The 22,411-nt window shown below is 34.4% G+C and overlaps 1 protein-coding gene across 13 annotated transcripts in view; it reads right to left on the bottom strand.

Moving 5' to 3' along the window:
* The window catches only part of MYCBP2 (MYC binding protein 2), a 256,295-nt gene that overhangs the window by 7,448 nt on the left and 226,436 nt on the right, over positions 1–22,411 (bottom strand). For 11 of the 13 annotated variants that reach the window (XM_087435962.1, XM_087435968.1, XM_014781798.2 and 8 more), the window contains 14 exons: positions 21,144–21,383; positions 20,736–20,834; positions 14,861–14,941; positions 13,546–13,812; positions 12,581–12,864; positions 11,067–11,163; positions 9,361–9,480; positions 7,678–7,779; positions 6,764–6,892; positions 6,246–6,378; positions 4,843–4,946; positions 3,836–4,024; positions 2,916–3,023; positions 1,485–1,694 (listed from right to left, as the gene is read on the bottom strand). In XM_087435962.1, coding sequence (XP_087292088.1) covers positions 1,485–1,694; positions 2,916–3,023; positions 3,836–4,024; positions 4,843–4,946; positions 6,246–6,378; positions 6,764–6,892; positions 7,678–7,779; positions 9,361–9,480; positions 11,067–11,163; positions 12,581–12,864; positions 13,546–13,812; positions 14,861–14,941; positions 20,736–20,834; positions 21,144–21,383 — 2,163 coding nt within the window. The remainder of the gene's footprint in view (positions 1–1,484; positions 1,695–2,915; positions 3,024–3,835; positions 4,025–4,842; positions 4,947–6,245; positions 6,379–6,763; positions 6,893–7,677; positions 7,780–9,360; positions 9,481–11,066; positions 11,164–12,580; positions 12,865–13,545; positions 13,813–14,860; positions 14,942–20,735; positions 20,835–21,143; positions 21,384–22,411) is intronic. The other 2 variants (XM_087435963.1, XM_014781809.2) reach the window with 1 other exon arrangement.

Below are 22,411 nucleotides of genomic sequence, written 5' to 3'. Positions count from 1 at the left end.
TCTATCTGTTTAGCCTTGCATTCATTATCTGTATTTTCTTTTTGTTACACTGGGAAACTATGCACCCTTCATTTATTGATTTCTTTATTCATTTATTCATTCTCTATTAACTTAGTGTCTAATAAGTGCCAAGTACGGGAGATAGAGAAATGAAAAAACATAGTCTTTGTCCTCATGGAACTTATCAAGTGGAGCAGACAGACAAATGAACCAGTAATCATAATGCAGAATAACGAGTGCTATGATGGATGTGTGTAAGATACCAAAATTGTGTGGTGGTGGTGGGGAGGTGTGGGCACCTCACAGAGGAGGTGAAACCTGAGCTGAATCTGAAAGTATGATTAGACAGATTTGGCTACACATATGAGCATGTGTGTGCAAGTGGGTGGCAGTGAGAGTGAAATGCAGAGTAGGAGGTAGAGAAGGGCATGCTATGATGAGAAATAGCCTACGTGATGGCATGGAGGTGTCAGTGAGGAAGCAAACACGGCCGAGTTTGGGGAATTGCAAGTCATTCAGTATTCTGTAGCATGGGGCACAAATGGTAGCATACTGGGAGATGAGACTGGAGAGGTGGACAGGGCTACAGGATTATAAGCAGAGGAATGACATAATCAGATTTGAGATCTACAAATATTAAACTACTAGTAGCAGTGTAAGTGTAAAGGATGGAATAGAGGGGTGAGGGCCAGCACAAAGGGAGCTCAGTAAGAAGGCTACTATAATTAACAAAGAAAATGATTAGGGTTGCCAAAGATGTAAGAGAAAGAAAAAAAAAATTCGAGAGATTTGGAGACAGAATCGACAGGACTTAGTAAACAAAGACTGGAGATTGAGAAAGTCAAAGCTGATGAAGGTAATACTGAACACGTGGACTTTGAACTATCTGTGAGAAATCCAAATGTCTGGTAGGCAGTTGGATATTTGTGTATAAATCTCAAAAATTCTGGAAGGTCAGAACAGTATAGGTGGTAGGCCAAGGCAGGGATATACAGGAAGTCACAGGGTAAGGAGGTATTATTAGGCAAGAATGGAGTGCTGGGGAAACAGATAGGTCGGGGTAGGTGAACGAGAAAGAACCCTATGAGGGAGTTCAAGACAAATGACCAGAAAGGAAGGAGGATATCAAAAGAGAGTGTTGTCCTGGAAGCCAAGGAAGTAAGAATTTTAAGGAGCAAATGGTCAGAGGAGTCAAGTAAGAGAAGCTTATTCAAGAACCAACTGAATTCGGCAAACAGGAGGTTATTACCGATGGGAAATAGCTTGTGTACAGAAATATTTCATATTTTAGAAATAGTCTGTATAGGTTAAAAAAAATCTCAAAACAAATTAAGTAAATAAATTCAACTTGAATCGTAGTACCAAGCTTTCTCATTTTTAACTTCAGACACAAGACGTAAGAATAATTAGATATCATTATATAATTCAACTTCTTAATTTGTAATCTCTAGTTCTTAAAATTCTTAGTATAATTAATAGCATACCTTTCTGCATTTGTAGCAGACATAATATGCATATCTATTCATGGCATAGCCAGCTGGGTCATTATAAAATCTCACACCAGGAGTTGTGATAGCTTCACTCTTATGAAGACCTTCATATTCCAATCTCATTAAGGCTTTTCTTCTGACATCCTCATAGAGTTCTTTTATTGGATCAAGCAGGTCTTTTAATACTGTATGATTTATTTTGTTCTGAAATTTAAAAAATGAACATTCTTTAACAGAATCATTTATTTATTAATTCAATGAACACTTAGTGTGCACCTAACCGCAAACACTGTGCTATGAGATAACCAAACATTTTCTAAATAAAATGCCATTTAAAAATAATCCTGGAAAGTCCTTACAAACCCATATTTTCCCCAAGACAGGAAAAATGGGGTCAAGTGGGGCAAGAGCATGAAAATTCCATTTTATTAGCTTCATATTCCTGAGTACGAAATATGTCTCCTTCTGCCTTAGCCATTCCGGGAATAAAAGGTTACCTTGCTGCCACAAATAAGACACACTCCCTCTGTGTGTATGCGTGTGTGTTTTGGTTCCTTGGGGGCAGGGTAGAATGCTAGGTAATAGAAATGAGCATGTAATATTTTCTATACCACTTTCATGTATCATTTCCAAAATGTGACCTTTCTTTGCAGCACCATCTGAGAAGGGAGAGCAAAATACGACAATCTTTTTGATTATTTCTCAGTCTAACTAAGCAATGACTGTGTTGTCTTTCCATGTTATATCCTGTATATCAGTCTGCAAATCTGAGGATAAGAAAATAGAGAGAACTGAATAGAACAAAAAGGAATGAAGAAAGAATAGAGAATGCATGTCAATCACATTCTTAAACAAAGGATTTTTTTTGTTAATCATTATTAGCTTGCCAAAACAACTTGCTATTTTACATACTATCTTTGTAAAGATGTGTCAAAATCTCAAGAATTTTCTCCTTATTTTACCTGAGCGCTACAAGAATCTGTTCTAATGGCACTGAAAGTTCAGATTTCACTCTTTAATGGCAGGTAGCAGTACCTACAAGCACCACAGACTCATTCTTCTTTTTGGTAGTCACCCATTGTCATGTCACATGATCTGAACTCTCAGAGGGTCTGAAAGTAACGATGTATGCATGCCCTTCAATGCATGATGATGTCTAAATGGATTTCCAGATACAATATGTTTAATTTAACCAACTTTTAATTGACAATTACTGTTTTGAAATGCATTATAATAGATAGAGGGATCTTATAACATTCTCAGGTACCACCGAGATGAGGAGAGAAACTGATGGAAGCTGGTGGTAAAAAGTAAACTGGGAAGGACACTTGAGAGATGCTGACAACATGTTTATTTTGAAAGATAAAAGATGAAGATAAAGATGAAAATAAATAGAAAGTAGATAATTTCTGATTCTTTCCATACCTTGCAAATGGGACAAGATATAAATCCAAATGTTATCCTTGGACCAAGCCACCTGTTTTCTAAAACTCTTCGACAGCACTGTAAGTGGAATACGTGACTACAGTCCAGCTTAAATAAAGAAAAGAGAAGGATATAAGCAAATGTAATAATCATAAACACTTGAGTAACTGGCAGGTTATTCAATGTAAGGTGCTACTTAAAGCAGCTAAGAGACAAATCAAGAAACTTAGTACAATGAAATTTCAGCACTTCTCTACTATTCATGGAATATTATTAACTAGGTCTTCAGCTTCTCCCAGTTTTTTACCATTCATATATTAATGCCATCTTATAGAGAGTAAGCTGGGTTAGGGAGAAATATAAAATTATTCAATTTCGTATCTCACAGAACGAAGAGGAAACTACTGATTTAAAGTTAAGATTTATTTTTGAGAATGTTTATTATCTTGGAATCACATTAACTGAAAATATGAATAAATAACTGGTAAAAGTTAAAAAAACCTTATTTAGCAAATAGTAACTTCTATAATATTACTAATATTACAGATATATGTGTATATATTATCTATAGAGGTATGTATCATTATGTATAGATCAATTACGTAATGCTATAAAACACCATTCTGGATTCTGTAAATTAAGGAGAGAGTAGCTATTGAATAATCTTTTTTCCTCTCTTAAGAACATTTTATACATTCTATTGATTATATAGGCTCATACAAATCACAAATTAAAGCTAAGCACACAAAATGGAAACAGAACATAACGAGACAGAATTTGCTCTTTAATAAACTAGTAGATATTAATGGGACATTTTCTCCCAACGATCTAAAAAAGATTCAACCAACTATTTGACAAATATATTTATACTTCCCATTTTAAAATCCAGACACATTTAATACTTTAAAAGCTGAGACAACCTGAATGGCTGGCGCGGCCGAGAGTGCTTCAGTGAAACATATCATGCACATGTCATCAGCATCTTGCTTCAGTGATGTGGCATTTTTATCACAGCCATGTAGACAGGGCAGACAGTGCTCTTCATTCTTAACACCCCCACATGGATGGCCACAAGGATGTGTCTTACTACAGGCTATCTTAGCATATTCCTGTTAAAGATGAAATACAGTGGCACACAAAATATCAAAAAAGGCACACATCCTGGTAATTATACCCATTATATTCATTTTCCAAGATATTTTCCCACAGGAAATACATATTAAGGCTAAGTAACAACAAAGTAAAGTTATTTTTATTCTTTGTTTGAATATATCTTAGGATTATTAACAAAGTCTATTTTTCTTTTAATGTGGTTTTAAAAAATTTCACTCCACATAAAGGGAATGCTGGTAAAAAGCGAATTACAATTTCCATCTATTTGTCATCATGCATAGGCACGAAGGAAAAAAATTCCTGACATAACAATCTCCCAGTCACCACCCACCCCCTCCCCAAAATGGGAATTGAAAAAAAAAAATACAGGTATCTTTTGCTATCTGGGCACAATCCAAATTCTTGTTAACTAAACTGAGTAATCAAAAATATTTGGATAGCATGGAACGTGTATAGATGTTCAAGACTAAAGAACTTGCAGATTCTGGAATTTTATTTTAGGGAAATAAGTGAATAAGATATGTAAGAGACAAAGGAAATGCAGTCCAAAGACTTTTAACTGTTTCTAGCACAAAAGTAAATGTTAAACATATATGATGGTGGCAGTTGGGAAACATACAAAAAAAGTCTGGTTTGGGCTCGAGAGCCTGATCTGATCCATTCTCTAGCTCTGATAAAGCATTTAACTCTTGACGTAGGTAACACACTAATTTAGAAAACTGGAGTGATGCTGGGCTGGAACTCTCATTTATATGAAGGGGTCATGAAGGAATTTGTGCTATTCTTTACTGGGATGGCCTGACTGTATACTCACCTGGCAATCTGCATCAGAACAAACACTGCCAACAGCAGATAACTCTGTTCCACTCCTGGAACCACAGAAGCGACATGCTTCCGAGCTACTTGTGGTGGGTTTGCCTAGGTTCAAGCAGAACAAGAAAAATCCTCTTTAAGGATATACTTTCTACATATTTTTATATAACTAATCAAAAAAAAAACAACAAGCAAGCCAGGTGTGTATCAGTTGCCATCACTGGGAAATCAGCCTGGCAGTTTTACAGCTTGAAGGGTTGTAAGCTGCCCTTATAACAAAGTAAATAATCACACAAAAAAGGGATAAGAACTAAAGATCTATCTGAAGCCAAATAAATTCTTAACTTATTCATTTACACTTTTTTAGTAAAAGTAAATAGACTAGACTTCTAGTCAGGATAGCACATTTAGCAGATATGGCAAGCCCCTCACTTTATAAAAGCACACCACCAGACAAAATATAACGACAAAAATTAAATAAAAGTACACAGAAGAAAGGGAAATCTTTAAGTACCTTTCCACAATGACAATATTACAAGGCATAGGAGAAAATCTATCATCAGAGAATATGAAACTTGAAAAACAGAAGAATTACCACCCACAACTAGACATAACAGAGCAATTTGAAAAAGAATTTAAATATGTTTGAAATAGTTAATGAAGGAACGTAATCCATAAAACAAGTATAGAACAACAGGAAAAAAAACAGAAAGATTTGAAAAATACAGATCAAGCTCATTTTTAAATATAGATACAAAAATTCTAAACATAATAGTAATACATTGAATTCAGCAATATTTATAGAAAATATGTTTTTTAAAAAAGGATAGTTTATATCATGAATATAATAATGGTTCAACATTAGGACATTTATTAATATAATATATGGGGCACAGACAGATTATAGGGAAAAAAATCAGCTATGAGAAAAAAAGCATGAAAAGTTACTCACATATAGATTAAATTTGTTTAGGTTTACACCTAACTCCAACATCAGAAATCTGTTTCATTCAGACAAATGGCAGACTACAGAGGTGCTGAAAATTGAGGATTTGTATGATTCACTGTAACTTTAAGCTGGGAATATACCCCACTTACTTTAGAAAAAAAATCAAAATGAAAAACCACATGTTTTGGGGACAAAAATGACTTGCCCAAAGTCACACAGCTAGTTAGTGGCACATCAGGTTTCCTGCCTTTTAGTCTAAGGCTCTTTCTACCACAGAACATTGTCTAGTAAATATAATAATATAGACAGTGATCAATGATGTCATAATCACTTATCAGAATACACTCAAAATTATTTACATTAAATAATTAAACTAACATCTAGTTTAATTGTAATCAGTAGGCACAGTTCAATCTTTTCTTTAAGGCATGGTTCAATCTTGAATCCTCTTTTACCTGTGTGTTCTCGGAATTCCACCATTGCCTTCATTGTCTTAGAATCTGCTAGCGCCATCAACCAGAACAATTTGGTTCTACCACAACCTTCATGAAGGTCAACCTTTATAGCTTCTTCTTCTTCTTTGAAGACCTACAGTATCATTAAAGAAAAGGCAAAAATATATTTATTTGTCACTCTGAAAGAGGAAGTATAAATTTTAATCATTCAATAACAATAATGATGAGTTTTATTTACTAAGCACTGTAAGAAGTTCCAGCTATTTCTAATCTTCTCTTTAATCTTCACAACAACCCTGCTTTTATAAATGTAGAAACTAAGTCTCAGAGAGGTTAAACCACTTGCTTGATTTACGCAGTTGATAAGTGAGACAGTTGGGAACTCCACCGAGGTCTTTGATTCCAAAGTCCATTTTTTTCCCATTACACCAAGCCTCCTTCCCACATTTATTTCAAAGTTTATTGAACATATTTTATGTTCCAGATACTGTTCTGCATGCAAAGACGGAAATCTTCACCTGTCTTTGATGAGTTTTGGTTCGCCGATGAAGATGGAGGAATCTGTCACAGTCAGTACATAAATTTCCACATACGTTGCATAAAATGATTGCTGCGGTTTCACCATCATCATGGTTGTCACACATAGGCTAAAACGAGATGTTTCCATTTGTTACACTATATTAACACGAAAGTCTCAAACACTAACACAAACTGAATGTAATTTACTTACAACAATAACAGACTGTTATTCTGAAGTCTATTAAGAATTTAGAATCTGAACATTAAACAGAATTATGGCAAGTGTACTTAACTAAAAATCCCTCAAAACCTCCAATTCAATGATTCAAGTGCCATGCAGCTTCAATGACAAATAAAATAAACATGTATACTTTGCTTAGTGACTTAAGAAAATTTCTCCCCATACAGTCAAACATTCTGTATGCTAAACGAATAAATGATTCATTTTTGAAACTTGAACATCATAAGAAAATGTTGAAAGGACCTCAAGTCTTCCCTTCCACTGAACTTAGGGATACCTACCAAGACTACTTTAAGCGCACTGGTGAATAAATGGTAATGTCATGTTGCCTCTCTTACTGCTTTATTTCCTTCTTACCATAAGACTGATTACTTTTTTAGTACAAAATCTAGATATAGAATCAGAGTCTAGCTAAAAACAAATTTTGATATGATGCAAACATGACTCAGAGAAGAAGGGGAAAGCTTTTTATATAATTAAAGCCCCTAATCTACTATGAAGAGAGGACTCTAAGTGAAACAGATTTGTGAGATGAACTTGGGCAATCCGACACAATTTTTCAAGAGTTCCACTAATTGTTTATTCTGACTTGCAGGGCGTTTTTTAAAGCTAAGCTAAAGCTTACTATAAAGTAAAACAAGATAAATTTTTATAAAATAATTCTGATCTCACCATTTGTTTTTGTTGTCCATCCTTTCCCATCCATCTTCCTGAGGAGAGACGATCTACATGGTCCTGGTCAAGAACACACAGTGATGCTAGGGCAAGCCAGAGCTGTTGAAAGGAAAGGCTATTACACAACTGAATTTTTAGGAAAGACTTAAAAAATGCTGACTGCCTGACACATGATAACAGCTCAATAAATGCTAGCTGAACTTGAAAATATGTAGTAGCTACCCAGTGCACTCAAGTTTTCCTAATGTGGTACCAGGCACACACGCTTACTCCTGTATGTGCCATGCACATAGTAGCACTCAAATATTTACTGAATAAATGACTGTTGTTCTGATGAACCATTCTGTTTTCTACCTGATATATACAATTATTTTTTATTGGTCTACTACGTAAATGATACGTCAATAAATGAATTTACATATTTAATACCCAATGCCGCCTACAAATTTTTCCATCTAGTATCATCTGCCTGAGGCATTAAATTCCAAGGAAGGTGGAAAAAATGGTTATTTAACTTTCCACAGTCCCATGAGGAGTTGAGTACATATTAGATTCTTCCAGATAATAACAGTTCCTGAGAAGTCTCTGTATGCCCCTAAGGGTCCAGGCATTATGCTTGCTACACTTTGCCAGAAATAAGCAAATGTCTAACCAACTTTAGAAAACTGTCCTCAAAAATAGTTTAAAACTTTCTGAGGCTTAAAGGCTAAGTTTAAGTTTTACATGGAATGATATATTTATTCATTACTGAAAAACAGAAAATTACTTAAGTGTCTCAACTCTAAGAAGTGCATGTAAATGTCACTGGATATGAAGAGTAAGAGAGGGAAAAATAGGGAAAGAAAAACCAGAAGAAGAAAAATAAAATACGCAAGGAGAAAGGGGAGAGCAGAATGAAGGAAAAGAATGTGTGTATAGGGGGAAAGGGTTACTGTCAGAATAACTGCTTCAGATGTCACACTCACTAGCAACATAGCATAAATTGGCTTTTTCTGCCTTAGGGAAATACAATTTATCTTCTTTTCTGAGAATTAATTTAAAGCAATTTCTACCAGCAGTTACTTCTTCCTGATACTGTCACACTGCCCTGCTTCAAGGAAACCTCAAATCTCTTTTGGAAGTATATGGGACATGAAATCTGGTAGGTTAAAATTTACTATAGATGTCTCATCTGAAGAAAGCAATCCCATTTCCTAAGAGATTCTGCCCTACTTGGCCCTGGTCACTCACACTTTTTGCTTCTTACAAGTAGGCCTATAAATCCAGAAAGTAGGCTATAGGGCTTTACTTCAGGACGACTGGGCCACACAAAGGAGTAGGGAAGGGCCTTGTCTTTGAAGGACCTTTAGTCTATCACAGCATAATGTTGACACTAAATTTACTGTGGTAAGCTACAGTCAATACATCATTAGAAAGACAATACACTGACATATAGGTAATTTAGCCTTTTCTAACCAGCATATCCTTAGCTTCCTAAATAATAAGTGATACAGAGCACATAGTGAATAGTAATAACCACCATACTTAGTTCATAATTCAAAAAAGGCCTTCACACCTTTTCAATAAATACTGTATTTGGTAAAAAAAAATGTGGATTAAGCTGACATTGATTTAAATTTGTTCAAACCTATTGCTGAAAAAGAATATGCAAGGATACAATCAAATGAAAAGAAAACTTACCCTAGTTGTTGCAATACATCTCACTGGAGATCTAAACTCTTCCTCCATCTTGGTCAAGGCAATGATGGTTTCTGCAACGGCATTTTTTGTCACTCGGGACCACGCTTCTGACAGATGACCCTATTGAGCAGGACAGAATAATTTAATAAGCCACCAGAAATATATAATCATAGCAGTAAATTCTATTCTCTTAAATAACATCTCTCACAAAAAAGGGAAGATTTAATTGTTAGCTGAATTTTAGATCAAGGGACACACTTTTGGAATAAAATCCTTCACAACCCTATGAAAAATTCAACTTCTATTCACTATTTTGATGACTCAAAAGAAAGACAAACAAAAATTTAGGTTCTCAACACTCTTCCTATAGAGATCAAGGGCATTTCCTTTTACATTTAGATAAAAACATAACCGAAGTACTAAGGTGTCTATGCTTGAGAAATTTTGATTATGAAACCTTCCTATTTAACATGAAATTTATACAACTAATTGTTTTAGATCAGTATTATTGGATCCCAAGAGTATAAATGGGTTCAAATTACAACTACCTTACTTTGCTAACTTGCTATTCGCTGAACACCAAAACTTTACTACTGTAGACTTTAGGTGTTCCTAAACATTTTCATTCAGTGAACATACTTAGAAAGCCTATTTGAGAACTGAAAAAATTCTCCATTTCTCTGATCGAGGAAATGTCCACGCTGTTGGGAAAAGTGACAGAACTTCATATTTCCCCAGAATATCCTTCCTCGTCTCATATCCACATGCTATTAATCTTTTACTGGGCAGTTCAAATTCAAATTCAAATTCCTTCTCTTACAAAATGCCTATTGCCTACTCTACTCCTCAGGAACCTACAGTTCACAGTATCTTGCCCTCCTCAGGCTGGACTCCTGGAAATATAATGGAATGTAAGGAAACTATCATTATGGAGCAACCAGTAAGAGCCAGGCACTCTGGAAAGTAATTCCCTTTCTTCTATACTCCCAGATCTCCCCTCAAAGCCAACATCTAAAGACAGTGGTATAGGACATGAATAAAGAACAGTAAAGGTTTTATAAACCATGAGAAGTGAAGAGAATGAGAAACTTCTACTTTGGGGAGGCCTTTTTTTGCCTTTAGACTCTTGGACTCAAATTGTTTTTTAGGGTTCAAAGAGTATGTTTTATCTTTTAAGTTTTAAAGTCTTGGAAGACACATAATTCCCAAGTAAATCAACTGAGAAGCTTGAAAGGAACACAGTTTACACAAAGCACAAATTTATCATTAACTGAAAAGACAAGTGGTGCAATAGTTAACCTACCAAACAGAGCCTCTCAGTAAAACAAAATAACATTAATGTACTACTTTTTTTTTTTGAGGAAGATTGGCCCTGAGCTAACATCTGTTGCCAATCTTCCTCCTTTTTTCCTTTTTTTCTCCCCAAAGCCCCAGTAGATAGTTGTATGTCATAGTTGTACACCCTTCTAGTTGCTCTATGTGGGACGCCACCTCAGCATGGCTTGATGAGCAGTGCACAGGTCCATGCCCAGGATCTCAACCTGTGAATCCCAGGCCACCAAAGCGGAGTGCACGAACTTAACCGCTATGCCACCAGGCCGGCCCCTGATGTACTTCTATCAATTGAGTGGAATAAGTTGCTTGCTTTGTTCATCAGATTTCTACTGCACTTCACTGACAAAATGGACAGGAGGATGGGAACTTACTGCCGCCATATCCTTAATAAGTTTAATGATGATCTCTGAGATCTGGGTAGGAGTTGAGCCCTTCATCCACCAATGACTTTCACCTCGTCGAATATAACTACAAAGAAAAGTCAGCATTTGCAAACCAATCAGTGATAGTCACAAATGAATAAGATGAAAACTTATTTCAGCATGCAGTATTTTAACTTTTTAAATGATTCAATCAATTAAAGCATTTTAAAAGAAAATTAATCAAAACATTACCCATAATCTATTTCTCCAATCCCCAGAACATGGCTATTCTATGCGTTCAGTTTCAAATATTTCTGTTTATATATTATTTTTGTATGTATCTTCTAGAACAGTGCTATTCAAAGTATATCCATAGACCACAAACTCTTTGTTACCAGTCCACGTAGAGATAATAAAGAGCTTGCACCAGAATATGCCAACTACCTCACCGAGTATACTACCATTTAGTTTACCCGACATTTTTTTCCCCTAGCAAGACTAGATGAAGGAAGCGATACAGTGATTTACATTCCAGTGTTATTTGCTTAATGTCATGTATTGGCTCTTTGACTAGCATTATTCCAGATGTCTCTAATTTTCTGCTGTTACACACAATTCTGTAACACTCACTCTTGTATCTATGTCTTTGTGCATACGTTTGAACATTTCTGAGGGAAACAGTTCTAGAAGTAGAATTGGTAGGTCAAACGATATGTATTTTAAATATAGTGATATCAAACTGATCCAAAAAGGCTGTAGCAATTTACATTAGATGTCATTAAAGTGCCTATTTCTTCACAATGTTGCCAATGTAAAGATATCTTCCTATTGTTTTAATCTACATTTCTCTGATTGCCAGGGGAGTGTCTTTTCATTTGTTTATTGGCATTTGTAATTTTTCTTCTTTGAACTGTTCTTGTCATTTATTTTTCTATCAGTTGTTTGTCTTTTTCTCACTGATTTGTAGTCATTCGTCTAATATTATGACTAATAATTCACCGTCTACTATATGGGTGTTAAATATTTTTTCCAAGTCAGTTGCTTATATTTTAAAACATTTAAATAGTATTGTCTATTGATTCATTTACATTTTTATGTAGCCAAATCTGTGAATCTTTTCTTCTGAGACATTTACGTCCTGTGTTTTGTTTAAGGTCTTCCCAAATTGAAGACTACAAAAATATACTCCTATAACTCATTCTAGTAGAGTTTTAAAAGAAATACATATAAAGCTTTAATTAAACTCAAGGTTACTTTTGTATATGGTGTGAGGCAGGGGCCTACAATTTTTTTTCTCCATGAGAAGTATTCTAACATTATATATTCAGCAGACTTTCCTTTCCCCCACTAATTCAAATGATACTTTTATTATAAACAGCATTCTTCTTTATACATGGGTCAGTTGTTTATGGCTTTTAGTTGGTGAATAAGCAGACAAGGTGGAATTTGAAATTATGTCTTAACTGTTCAAACAGTAGCTCGCCCTGTTCTATTTTAGTACTAAAAGAGAGGCAATGACCAACCTGGAATTGAAAATCATTGGAAGGGTAACTGTGGTAACTCCTTTGCCCACAGTGGTACCGGCTGTTCCTGTGATGGTGGTTCCTTTGGCTTTTAGCTGTACTGTGAGTGCTTTGGCAATGCATCCTAGAAACATGTCCAAGATACCCAGCTTATTCCAATCTCCTTTCTCTGTTGAGTGAATGATATCACTGATGTCTGCTGGGGGAAGGGATTTCACTCCTATGATGCTGGCCAGACGATTAGGTGTCACTTCTGGTAAAACTCGTCTTAGTAAGGAGGTTACCTGGTAAGAAAAATAAAAGGAAAGAATTCCACTTAAAGATTGGTGTTTTAAAGTTTTCCTTTGTTTAATGAGCCTAGCTGCCATTCTATGACTTCAAAAGCTTTGAAAAGGATAGACATACAATTTAAACATTATTTTTAATTTCTCAAGTGGTAATTACCACTGCAAGGCAGCAAGAAAAAAAAAACATGCCTTTCATTTGGTCAGGATTAAAGGAAAATTACATTATACACCTCACAGTACTATGACAATCAGTAGCCAGGATACTTTTCATAACAACAGCATGTTAGTAAAATGGAACATATCTTGCTTTTTCATATTTTCATTACAATGAGTCAAAAATAAAGAGCAAGGAGCTGGCCCTGATGGCTTAGTGGCCCAGCACTTCGGCAGGCCTGGGTTCAGTTCCCGGGTGTGGAACCACACCACTTGTCTGTCAGTTGCCATGCTGTGGCAGCGGCTCACATAGAAGAACTAGAAGGACTTACAACTAAGATATATAACCATGCACTGGGGCTTTGGGGAGGAAAAAAATAAAAAATAAAAGCATAGAGTTAAAATAGAATCCAAAAACCAAACTTACAAAACAAAATAAAAAATAAAAATCAATACTTAAGGCCCTAAGGTGATTCCTTTTGCTAGTGTAATTTTTAACAATGTTTCAGTGGTATGACCAGTCACCTGTCTCTGGACTCGAGGGGAGGCTGTGTGGAGCAGTGAAAAGAGATCCTGAAGCAGAGTTAGTTGCTGAGCCAGATACTGCCGGCCCACATTAGAGCCACTCAATGCTAAAACCATAGAGAGCAGCTCAAAGCAGTAAGCATCAGAGGAGGCATCTTCATCACTGGGCTGAGAATTGGCATTTTCTTTGCTTGATATGGCATGTTCCCATTCCTCACGAACTCTAGTAGCTTCCATGCGAATAGCTTGGACTATGTGAGCACACACCTATTTAAAAGCAACATAAAGGAAATGTTAAAATATATTTGTAAATCCAATTTACTACTCCTAGTTTAAAAAAAAAAAAGACAAAAAATATTAGTTGATACTCAATTTAATACTCTTCCTCCCAGTTAATTCTCCATCATACCATTCTCTTAACTCATCTTAAAAAAATTGAGGAAAACTAAGGGAACCATGATTAAAAATATGAATATTTAAATCAACTACTATGTAGAGACTGCTTATATACAAGTTACCAATATCCCTGTCTGTGGTTTAAGACATCAAACAAAAACAAATTACCATATTTTATCACTTCTAAGGCACATTTTCACATTTCTGTTCATGATGTGCTTTATAATTGATGGCATTCTTCACAATTTAATTGGTAGCAAATTTCTTTTTTAGTGATATATAAAATAACAGCACTTTTTATAACTAGTAGGATCTAAGATTCAATGAAATGTTGTTAAAAAGATAAAGCATGAATAAATTTATTTTATTTATTTGAAAAAAGATTTAATGGCGTTGAAAGTTAAAATAATGGACTAATTGAAAACCAATACTGTATTCGACTTTTGAAGGGCTAATTTTTATGTTATCTAGGCACCCCATTATATGAAGAGTCTAGTGCTACTCCCTCTTCTCCTTCTAATTAAAAACATTAACACTGGTTTAGGTAACATTATAATTGCTCAGCAAAATAATGATAAAAGTAAAAAAAGCAACCAATAAATAAAAAAAAAGTGGGAAAAGGATCACAGGAAATGCAAATGAAATCTGAAATAGCTGGGTATTTGACACCAAAATGAAAACAATCTACCTGAAAATGAGAAATAACAAAGAGCAGCAAAGAAAGTTAACATTCATAACAAAATCTTTAAAGTGATGCGGGTATGCCAATATACTCCTTCCTCTCTAGAAAAAGGCAGACACCTGCTGCAGGACCTTTAAAAGAGTCAGCATAAAAAAGCCTCCATAAATTTTGGAAAACACTTTACACTCTAAAAACAAACAAGAACTGATGAAGACAGTGAGACGGCTATTAACCAACCTGTTTTTGTAAGTTAGTCAGTTTACTTCTGCTGAATATGATTCCAACCATATGTTCTTTCAGGTCAGCATCTGACGTTGCCTTACATACATAAAAGAAAAGAGAAAAGAAGCAGGCTCTTTGAATAAAATTTGTATATTTGACATTTTAAAACATCTTGAGAAATAATTATGCAGGTATTTTTACAAGGTGAATTTATTTTAAATTGATGTCTATAACACTAAGACAAAGGATAAAGTTTGAAGAAATCACTACTGGCTAAGGTGACTATGAAAATAACAAAATTTCCAAATTTAAAAAATCCAGAGAAGTAGTCTATCTTTTCATGGATGTCTTTAACCTACTCAATTTGGGTCACTTTGGTTGAATCTATTTCTAACTTGTGAACATTATCAGTTCACATCCTACATTTGGTTGTTAGAAGAGCAATTCAGGAAAATGACAGTTAAAAGGAAAGTGTCCTAACAAAACTCTATGATAATGGTGGTTTTAACTTAAGCTCCTCTAACACAAGCAGTAATCAAGAAACATATCAGAAGAAGAATTATGAAGGATGAAATTTTATAGTGCTTATTATGTGCATGGCACTCTTCTAAGTGATAGATATACAGATAGGCATACATATATACACACATACACACACACACATATAATCTTATTTAATCTTCACAACCTCATAAGGTAAGATCTGATGTTCTGCCTACTTTACAGGTAAGAAAACTGAGGCAAAGCACTCTTTTGTTTAAGAATAAAAAATGACTCTTGGTTTCACTTTTATTAGAACAGAGAAAGCCAGAAGAGAATGTCATTCCCACCTTAACAATGAGAAAAAGCTGATAATCTATAACACCATAACTTTTTTGGTACCCCTCAGAGAGTTGAGATTGGCAACCAGGTAAACTGAAATCCAAACAGACAAATCCATATAGTAGTTGGACACTTCAAAACTCCTCTTTCTGTACTTGATAGAACAAGTAAATGAGCAAACAAAAATCAGCAAAGGTCTTGAAGACTTGAACAAAACTATCAACCAACTTGAACTAATCGATATTTATAGAATCCCCTCACAGAGCAAAAGCAGAGCTCACACATTCTTTTCAAGTGCACATAGATATTAACTAAAATATATCATATTATGAGCCAGAATCCAAATCTTAATGATTTTAAAATGACTGAAATTATACCAAGTATATTCTTCGACCACAATGTAATTAAACTAGAAATTAATAATAGGAAGCTCTCAGGAAAACCCACAAGTATTTAGAAATTATACAAGATACTTCTAAATTAACCAGGGATCAAAGAAGAAATCAAAACAGGAATAAGAAAATATTTTGAACTGAGTGAAATGAAAAAAACAACATACCAAAATTTGTGACACTCAACTAAAGCAGTGCTTAGAAGAAAGTTACAGTGTTACTTATACGAGAAAAGAAATGTCTCAAGTCTGTGATCTGTTTGCACCTTAAGAAACTAGATAAAGAACAAATCAAACCCAAAGCAAATAGATGGAAAGAAAGAATAAGAGAAGATATATCACTATAGATTCTACTGATATTTAAAGGATAATAAGGGTGTATTATGAACAACTTATGCCAATAAATTCAGCAACATAGATGAAATGAACAAATTACTTGAATGAACCACCAAAGCTCACTGAAGAATAGGTAACCGCAATAGCTCTGTATCTATCAAAGTAAATTTTAGAATAATTTTTTTGCTACTTAAAATATTAGCTAGATTATACATTAACAAATGAGCTCCTTTTAGATAGTTATTTTGTCTCCTTATTTTTAAACTTCTTTCATAATGTTTCTTTTTTAAAAACAGTTTTATTGCAATATAGTTCACATACCATACTATTCACTCATTTAAAATGTACAATTCAATGGTTTATAGCATATTCAAAGATGTGTGCAACCATCACCACAATTTTAGAGGATTTTCATCACTCTCCCAAAAAACAATGTGCCATTTAGCTATCCCTTCCCTAATTTATCTGCTTATTTATTAAAGAAAAATGAACTGCATATAAGCTAATATTGCATATCCACTAACGTACATAGGAATATATGGATTATTTTACTGAATAAAAGAAAATAAAAAAAAGAGAAATATATAAGAATATCCATTCTGATAAAAATTCTCAGCAAACCAGGAATAGAAGGAAACATCCTCAATCTGATTAAGAGCATTCACAAAAAATCTATAGCTAACATCACATTTAATGGTGCAAGAATGAATGGTTTCCTTTTAAGATCCAGGAAAGGAAAAGATATCTGATTTCATCACTTCTATTCAACACGGTACTGAAAGTCTTAGCCATTGCAGTAACCCAAGAAAAGAAATTTAAGGCGTATAAATTAGAAAGGAAGAAGTAAAACCAACTTTCTTTGCAGATTACATGATTATCTATGAAGAGAATCTTAAAGATTCTACAAAAAAGTTTCTAGAACTAGTAAGTGAATTTAAGAAGATCACAGGTTATAAATTCAATACACTGATAACCTTAAAAAAGTCAATTGTACAATTGAACAACTGGAAAGCTAAGTAAAAAATACCATTTACAAAAACATCAAAAAAACAAAATGTTTAGGAATCAATTTAATAAGATGTGAACAAGATTTGTATACTGAACTACAAAACACTGTTGACAGAAATTAAAGAAGATCTAAATAAACACAGAGATATACCATGTTCATTGATAGGAAGACTCAATATTATTAAGATGTCAATTCTCCCCAAATTGACTTATCAATTTGGTGCAATTCCAATCAATATTCCAGCAGGCTTTTTTGGAGGGGAAGAAATTGACAAGCTGACTCTAAGCTTTATATGGAAATGCAAAGGACCTAGAATAGCCAAAACAACTTTGAAAAAGAACCAGGTTGGAATCTGATTTCACGATTTTCTAAAATCTGCAGTAATCAAGGCAGTCTGAGGTTGGTGTAAGAATATACATATAAATCAATGGAAGAGAATACAGAGTCCAGAAACAGACCTACACTTTTATGCTGAATTGATTATTGATAAAGGATAGTCTTTTCAACAAATGGTGGTGGAACAATTGGACATCTACATGCAAAAAAAATAAAGCTCAACCCTTACCTCACATTATTTAAAAAAATTAACTTAAAACTTATATAGCTCTAAATAAAAGAACTAAAACTCTGATGTTTCTAGAAGAAAATAGGAGAAAATCTTTGTGACCTTAGGTTTTAGATAAGACACAAAAACCATGAGTCATTTAGAAAAAATAGATAAATTGGACTTCATCAAAATTAAAAACTTCTGCTCTCTGAAAGATAAGCGACAGACTAGGAGAAAATATTTGAAAACACATATTCGGTAAAGGACTTACATCCTGAATATATAAAAAAATCTTATAACCCAGTAAAAACCAAACAACCCAATGTAAAAAATATGGGTAAAAGATTTCAACAGACACTTCACTAACTAAAGTAGAGAGATGGTAAATAAGCACATGAAGATTTGCTGCACATTATTAGTCATCAGAGAAATTCATATTAAAACCACAATGAGATACTACTACACACCTAGAAGAATGGTTAAAATTAAAAAGAGTGACGATGCTATGTGCTGTAGAGGATGTGGAACAACTGGAAATCTCATAAAAATGTGAAATGGTTTACTCACTTCGGAAAAAGTTTGGCAGTTTCTTATAAAGTTAAACATACACTTTACCACATAACTTGCAATCCTCAAATACTCATAGGTACTTACCACCCAAAAAATCAAAACATACCCATACAAAGATCTGTATGCAAATGTTCACAGCAACTTTACTAATAATAGCCAAATAGAGGAAACAACCCAAATATCCATCAAAAAGTGAAAGGATAAACAAATTATGGTAAATTCATATAATGGAATACTTCTCATAACCAAAAGAATGAACTACTGATACATGCTCCTCCATGGATGACTCTCAAAAGCATTACACTAAGTGAAAGAAACCATATAAAAAGGCTATATTTGATGTGGTTCCATTTATATGATATCCGGGAAAAGGCAATACTACAGGGGCAGAAAACATAGTGCAGTGGTTGTCGGGGTCTAGCACGAGATGCAGGGACAGAATACAAAGGAGCATGAAGGAAATTTTGGGAGTGATGTGTTTTAAAACTTGATTGTGGTGATGATTTCACTACTGTATACATTGGACAAAATTCATCAGTTTAAAAGCATGAATTTTTTTATATGTAAATTTTACTTAAAAAACCTGACTTAAAACATTATTCTCTTGGGCTGGCCCCATGGCTTAGCGGTTAAGTGCACGCGCTCCGCTACTGGCGGCCCGGGTTCGGATCCCCGGTGCGCACTGATGCACCGCTTCTCTGGCCATGCTGAAGCCGTGTCCCACATATAGCAACTAGAAGGATGTGCAACCATGATGTACAACTATCTACTGGGGCTTTGGGGGGAAAAAAAATTAAAAACCTTATTCTCTTAAAAATCATGTTATATCATGGGCATCCAACAGTTATCGTAATCTTTTCTATTCAACCTTATTGCCTCAATGGTACACTCTCCTACTACTGGGCCAGCCTCTTCAATGAGCCCTTGCTCCCATCCTCTCTATTAATCTAACTTTCATCCATTCTCTTTCAGGTCTAACTCATATCCAATATCCCCCAGGAAGCCTTCTCTGACCACTCTCGGGTACAATAATCTCAGTGTACTCTGAAATCCTATGACGTGCAATTTTTTCACATATTTAATGAGTTCATGACATACTATATAGTATAGTATCCCTGTTGATTTCTTTTTTGCAGGGATGGAGGGTTCATATCTAAGAACACAATGCAAGCTTTTCGAGGGCTTAGTACCAATGGTCATGGCTGTTTAGCACAGAATTACCATTTGCTAAAATTCAGTCGATTTAATGAGTAGTTACACAGTCTTGTAGTCAACCAAATGATATCTCCAAAAGACGCTGAAAGAAATTACCAGAGTTTATAAAATCCTATTTTTCACAGACCCCTACACAGAAATATGTAGATGATATAGATACTACTGTATCAGAATGCACAGGATTAGCCTGGGTAAGTCCTTAAAATTATCTTTCAAAGGGCTGCCAAGGTGATTATTTGTAACATCTAAAGACACAAGCATATTAAGACTTGTCAGGGGTGACTTCTCTTTTTGGAAATGGATGAGGTTTTCCTTTTGGGTATATTGTTTTAGTTTATACCAAATAAGTAAGGCAACTGTATTTTAGAAGAAATTTCAAGAACAGTATAAGGAACAGGTTATTCCAATAAAAATTTACTCAATGCATGTGTGTTTATGCCATGGTGGATACAAAGACAAACCAGACATGCACTCATGCACTTGGTCTTTAAGACGCTATGATTCAGTAGAAGTAAAACATGTATACAATAAACACAAGAGAGAAACCAGGAAGAGACATGTAGAGATTACTATGAAGTTTAGCAGAAGGAAAACTGCTTTTTTTTTGAGAGAAATCATAAAGAAGGTTCATGGAGAAGGCAGTGTTTTTGAGCTGACCTGTGAAGGACAGATAAAACAGAGGCAGGAGAAGGTAACTGATGGTGCGGCAAAGTAAATGACTAAGTTAATTTTACAAATGCTAACATTTGAACACAACAGCCCAAGGTATGGAGCAAATTTTTTTGTTACTTAAAATACTAGCTAGATCATACATGAACAAATAATGACATTCTTCTGATAGTTCCTTCATTTTCTTTCTAATTAAAGTAAAAAATATTAACTGCATATAAACTAATATCATATATCCTTTAAAATACATAGCAATACATGGATTATTTCACGGAACAAAAGAAAGAAAATGAAAAAGGGAAATAAATAGTTTTAGAATACAAATAAATACATTGTATACTTTTTCCTCTCCTTCAGGTGATGACAACAGCGCTTTTTCCTCTTGTTCTGGTGTAGGTTCAGCATCTCCAGAGATGAGCTTTCCAAATACCTGATAAAGAAGACAGCGACGTGAGAAGGAATTAAAGGCAGGAATTACCACTATGAAAGCTAGAGGACTCATTAGCTGATTCTGCAGGTTTTATAACATTACTATGCTATTCCTACTATACACCACTACTTTTCAGAATTATGAATGCAAAATTAAACACAAGAATTCAGGGTTATAAGAAGAAAAAAATGGGCCAGCCACATTTGTAGCCAGTTTTACAAAATATTTTGTTACTCTCTTAATATTTTTACTAAAATAATATATTATTTCAATTTATCCTGTGCTAGAAGATGTAGTAAGGACACTCACTTGAGATGTAATAAGTCTGAACACTCGCAGAGTCTCAGCTTCACAGTTCCTTTGTTGGGCCACACTGGCTGAAATCTGGCCAGCAATTTTAGTGCTTTCACCATCCTTCCAGCCCAGAACCTTAACTTGTCGAACTCTCAGTGTATTTTCTGGGCCCTTTAATTCAATTTTGATGATGTGATTATCTCCTCCTGGAAGTTCACTTGTTACCCAACCAATGTGCCTGGAATCTAGATCAACCTAGTAGAGCACAAAAGGGATAGAAACCCAACACAGCCGTATCACTATTTTATCACTGTCCTAGACTTAGCACTAACAAAACCAAGCTCAAATAACAAAGAACTGTACACATAGTCAAGTTCATTAGGTTATTTCACATCAATTATCTTATTTTAAACCCTTGTAAGGATAAGTAATACTATGGTAGCTATTATACAGACGAAGAAAGTGAGGTTGAGACAGGTGGAAAGATGCTGGAGTTGAGAATTAAAATGCAGGTCTGACAACTATATTGCTTCTAGGCACAAGTTATATAAGTGAAACTGTTATAAACAATTTATTTTACCTATACCGACTGTAAGCAGAAAGACAAGATCAGTAATGAGGTCTTGTTTTGTGCATCTTCACATTAAAGCACCAAAGATAAGCATTTTTGATGTGCAGTTACTTAATATGTTTTACTTTTGAAGGAAAATTATATCATACATAACTTCACATTTGTGATTCCTTATTTCATTATATTTCATTGAGAATATAACTTTTTTCAAGGATTAAATTCCAATGCACCATGAAACGGTTTTTGACACTATTTGCTTGGTAAAATGAAAATTGTTCTTACGGCATTTGATGTCCAAGAAATGACTTGGGACTTCTACATTATTTATATAGATATCTAAATTGATACTATTTTAATTGATAATGTCAATTTTCCAAAAAGTAGTAAGCATAAACAAATATTATTCATTAAATAGGATTATTTCCCCAAATTCTTAAAACATTTAAACAAAATTTATCGTTTGTTTAATCCAAAATCTCAATTCATTCTTTCAATATGACTTGAAAACAAAACAAAATAAAACAAGTGGTCAACTTTCATGGGATGAAGTAGCTACAGAACAGCTTTGATAAAGTTTCACTAACACAAGGGAGTTTACACAGAATCTCAGACACATGCCCAGATAAACCTTAACTTGTTTCTAAAGGTGGTTTGCAAATTGACTTGCAACCTGGATATAGTTGCAGTGTTATAAATGATAGAGAGAGGACAA

This window comes from Ceratotherium simum, chromosome 10 (genome assembly GCF_057802395.1).
Source record: "Ceratotherium simum simum isolate JZ-2026a chromosome 10, ASM5780239v1, whole genome shotgun sequence".
Lineage (NCBI taxonomy): Eukaryota > Metazoa > Chordata > Mammalia > Perissodactyla > Rhinocerotidae > Ceratotherium > Ceratotherium simum.
Note: the sequence above shows the minus strand (reverse complement) of the source record. Positions and strands in the feature narration are given on the sequence as shown.